The following is a 4,440-nucleotide window of genomic DNA, read 5'->3' on the forward strand; positions in this document are numbered from 1 at the left end:
GCTGTTATAATTCTGAGGAGAGCCTACAAAAATTTCATCACTTTTCTTATTCCCAGATAAAGGTGGTTGGCATTAACAGTTAAAAAAGTTTCAGAAAACTGAAGTCATTATACAGATCTCCTTTCTTATTCCCATCCTTACCAAATCTTGGGGAAAAATATCATACCTAGTCTTGATGTTAATTTTCTCCAGGTTTTTTTTAAGTACAGTTGAAAGCCGCATCCTATGAGAGGGAAAGCTTGCATTATAAAACATGGATAACATTTATGGTACATTAAAAAGAATTTTAAACATGACAAGTTAAAGATCGATTTTCCTTTAAGTATAATGCAAGTACGTTTTTAAACAGTACTGTACAGGAAACACTTTGAAAAATACATCATAGAAATATGAAGCAACACCAAGATGGATATGACTGTTGCACATGGTTGTACACTGCCAGGATGAGAGGGCAAGTGGACCTGAAACCTAGCCCGGCGCTGGGCGAGCTTTCTAAGCCATCCACCTTGATGCAGGGCTAGGGGAAGCATTAAGACACTGAAGAGATCAGCATGGCCTGAAATGGAAAGACTTAGGGAATCCAAAACCATACTTGACTGTAAACTTCAAAACATCCTGTTATAAATTACTTTAAATTCAAATGGCTAATAAGTAATAATAAAAAGGTAATTAACTCAGCAATAACAGTTATTTCTTCCTTTCTGCCATGCATAAAAAATTTGATTCATTAAAAGGAAATATCTTAATAGCTCTAAAGTCAGCTTAATTAAAAAATATGATCAAAATAATGAGTCAGCATATGAGATGAGAGGAAAAAGCTTACCGCTAGAAGCAAATGAAACAGCTTTAACTATTCAAATCACATGTCCAGAAGAGACAAGGTTCGTCTTATTAATAGCTATAAACCAGCACTTAGCACAAGGATTAGAATACAGTAAGTACTCAAATATTTGTTGAATGCATTATAAAATACAAATGTGAAACCTGTAACTAAAAATATATTTAAACGCAATGACAATTCTTTTACCAGGTTAACAGTTATTGGTATAAATGAATCCATGTAATTCTCTCAAACACCAAATGGGATTTAACCTCACACTTCTACTGTCTTGATTAAAGTTTCCTTATTAACTCTGTCCTATGTAACTTATCTAAATGAAAATATTAATGATTATAGTCTCTGATTTATGATGGTTCTATTTTACTATAGTGCAAAAGTGATACACATTCAGTAGAAACTATACTTTGAGTAGCCATACAACCAGTTTGTTTTTCATTTTCAGTACAGTATTCAATACATCACATGAGATACTCAACACTTCATTATAAAATAGCCTTTGTGTGAGATAATTTTGCCCAACTGTAGGCTAATGTTAAGTATTCTGAGCACGCTTAAGGCAGGCTAGGCTAAGCTATGATGTTTGGTAGGTTAGGTGTATTTTTTTTTGGTTTGTTTTTTTCTTTTTCCTATTTTTTTTCATTTTTTCAATTTTTTTCTTTTTTGTTTCTGGTTAGGTGTATTAAATGCATTTTGGACTTATGATATGTTCAATTTATGATGGGTTTATAGGGACATCATCCCAGCATAAGTTGAAGAACATCTGTAATATAACTGTTCTCTCATGGCTCAAAATTTGTGTGACCATTAATCATTATTTCATTTGACTAATACATTTAGACTAGTTAAAAAAATTCTCTCCACCTTGCCCAGACCCATTTTGCATTCAGTTCATAATTCTTATATTTAAAATGTAATAATTACCTGTCTAATGCAAGATTTTTCATTTCAAAAGCAATTTTTACCTCTTCAATTTCATTTTCCAGGTCTTCAATTTTACTATCAAAGAAGCATGAACAAAAGAATTTCAGCAATATCAGAAAAACTCATTATTGAAATAAATATATAAAAGTAAGCCTTTGAAAATAATTAAAATACATCTACATAAAAGTATTCTACAAGTGTCTGCATTTCTCCTCAGGCCACTCTGCAACATACTGACATATATTTACACACTTGGTAAACATGCCTCCTGAGCTAGTTTGCTCAGTATCTTGTAAAGGGGGGTGCCAGAAAGTTCTAGTGGGATCACTCATGTACATGTAAGTCTCCACCCCAAATCAACGACTTCCCCAATACATGCATGACAAATGATTTGGAAAAATAATAGAAAAGAAAAAGACAGTGTTACATAGAAAATATGATTAAATATTAATAAAGACCACAAATAAAATTTAAAAATATGACATACGCTTCGATTTCCTTGTCTTGCATGATTTGTTCTGGCGTTTTTTCTTCATCTACAAATAAATAACTTTTTTTAGTAACTTTTTTTTTTGGAGATAGGGTCTTGCTCTGTCACTCAGGCTGGAGTGCAGTGGCCCAATCATAGCTAACTGTAACCTCCAACTCCTGGGCTCAAATGATCGTCCTGCCTCAGCCTCCTGAGTAGCTGGGACTATAGGCCACCATGCCAGTCTAATTTTTTAAAAAATTTTTTTGTAGAGACAGGGTCTCACTCAAGCAATTCACCCACCTTAGCCTCCCAAAGTGCTGGGATTACAGGTGTGAGCTACCATGCCCAGCCTGAAGTTAGTAACATTTTAGAATAGCACCATCCAAAAGAGATATAATATAGCCATGAATACAAAATATGTACTTTAAAATATTGTTTCTCGGCTGATATCTGAGTCATGGCACCAAAAAAAAAAAGTTGTTTCCACATTATAGAAGAGAAATAAGTGAAATTAATTTTAATAGTTATTTAACTAAATAGATCCAACATATTATTTCAACATATAATCAATTTCAAACTACTAATGAAATATTTCACATACTTTTCTTCTGTATTTTATATATCTATAGCCCACCTCAAAAAGGATTAACCACATTTCAAGTGTTCAATACCACATGGAACTAGTGGTTACTATATTGATCACAACAGTCTTAAAATGATATAAAATATAATGGAGTCAAAAATGAACAAGATAATGTCAAAAAGTAAATTATAGGTCCATATATTAGCAACAAGCAATTGGAAATTAAAATTTTAAAAATTCTGGCCAGGCGCAGTGACTCACGCCTGTAATCCTAGCACTCTGGGAGGCTGAGGCGGGCGGATTGTTTGAGCTCAGGAGTTCGAGACCAGCCTGAGCAAGAGCGAGACCTCGTCTCTACTAAAAATAGAAAGAAATTAATCGGACAACTAAAAATATATAGAAAAAATTAGCCGGGCATGGTGGCGCATGCCTGTAGTCCCAGCTACTCGGGAGGCTGAGGCAGAAGGATTGCTTGAGCCCAGGAGTTTGAGGTTGCTGTGAGCTAGGCTGACGCCACGGCACTCTACGCAGGGCAACAGAGTGACTCTGTCTCAAAAAAAAAAAAAAAATTATTATGAACAATGACATTGAAAAGCATGAAATACTTAAGGATAAATTTAACAAAATATGTGTATGACCTCTTCATTAAATACCATTTAATACTGAAATGAGTATATATACCATGTACATGTATTAGGAGAATCAGTACTGCTAACATAACAGTTTTGATGGATCTATAAATCCCAATCAAATCCTAGTCAAAATTCTATCAAATTTTTTTTCTGTAGAAATTGACAAGTCAATTTTCAAATATATGTAGAAATGCAAAGGACTAAAATCGCCAAAAGAATTTTGACAAAGGAGAACATAGTTGGAGCACTTACTAGCAGCTGATGTCAGGACTTACTACAAAGCTACAGTTATCAAGACAGTGTAGTATGGGAGTAAGGATAGACAAATACCTTAATGGAACAGAAAAGAGACCAGAACTTTCTGTGATGATGGCAATGTTTCATGTTTATGCTAGCCAATAGGGTAGCCACTAACCACATGTGGCTGTTAAGCATTTGATATGTGACTAATGCAACTAAAGAACTTAATTTTAAGTTTTATTTAATTTTAATTAGCTTTAAAAAGCCACATGTGGCTAGTGGCTATATGCTATTAGACAACACAACTCTAGAAGACAAATCTCTAGTAACAGAAAACAAGTTGATGGTTGCTGGGGATAAGGGTGAGGACTGATGGTGAAGGGGCACAAAGGAATATTTTGGTATGATGAGAATCATACCATCATACTTTGTGGTGGTGGTTATACATGTATACATTTGTCAAAACTCATTAAATTGTTTTTTACTTTTTTAGAGATGAGGTCTTGCTACGTTGTTGTCAAGGCTGGTCTCCAACTCCTAAGCTCAAGGCAATCCTCCTGCTTCAGCCTCCCAAGCAGCTGGGACTAGAGGCTTGCACCACCACTCCCAGATAAAACTCATCGAATTGTACCCTTAAAATAGATACCTTTATTGTTAAAAAAAAAAAAAAAAATCCTTTGACCAATGAAGTCTCAGTAATATTTTTTTAAAAAATGGTAGAAGAATCAATTTTAGATAAATACCTTCTTCC

At 34.1% G+C, this 4,440-nt stretch overlaps 1 protein-coding gene across 1 annotated transcript in view; it reads right to left on the reverse strand.

Annotated features, from left to right (window-relative positions):
- The window catches only part of CENPH (centromere protein H), a 29,619-nt gene that overhangs the window by 8,142 nt on the left and 17,037 nt on the right, over positions 1 to 4,440 (reverse strand). Inside the window, exons 3-5 of the mRNA XM_012664500.1 lie at positions 2,250 to 2,298; positions 1,763 to 1,837; positions 142 to 223 (exon numbers count right to left, since the gene is read on the reverse strand). Of these exons, the coding sequence (XP_012519954.1) occupies positions 142 to 223; positions 1,763 to 1,837; positions 2,250 to 2,298 (206 nt within the window). The remainder of the gene's footprint in view (positions 1 to 141; positions 224 to 1,762; positions 1,838 to 2,249; positions 2,299 to 4,440) is intronic.

This window comes from Propithecus coquereli, unplaced genomic scaffold (assembly GCF_000956105.1).
Source record: "Propithecus coquereli isolate 6110/MARCELLA unplaced genomic scaffold, Pcoq_1.0 Scaffold9, whole genome shotgun sequence".
Taxonomy (NCBI): Eukaryota; Metazoa; Chordata; class Mammalia; order Primates; family Indriidae; genus Propithecus; species Propithecus coquereli.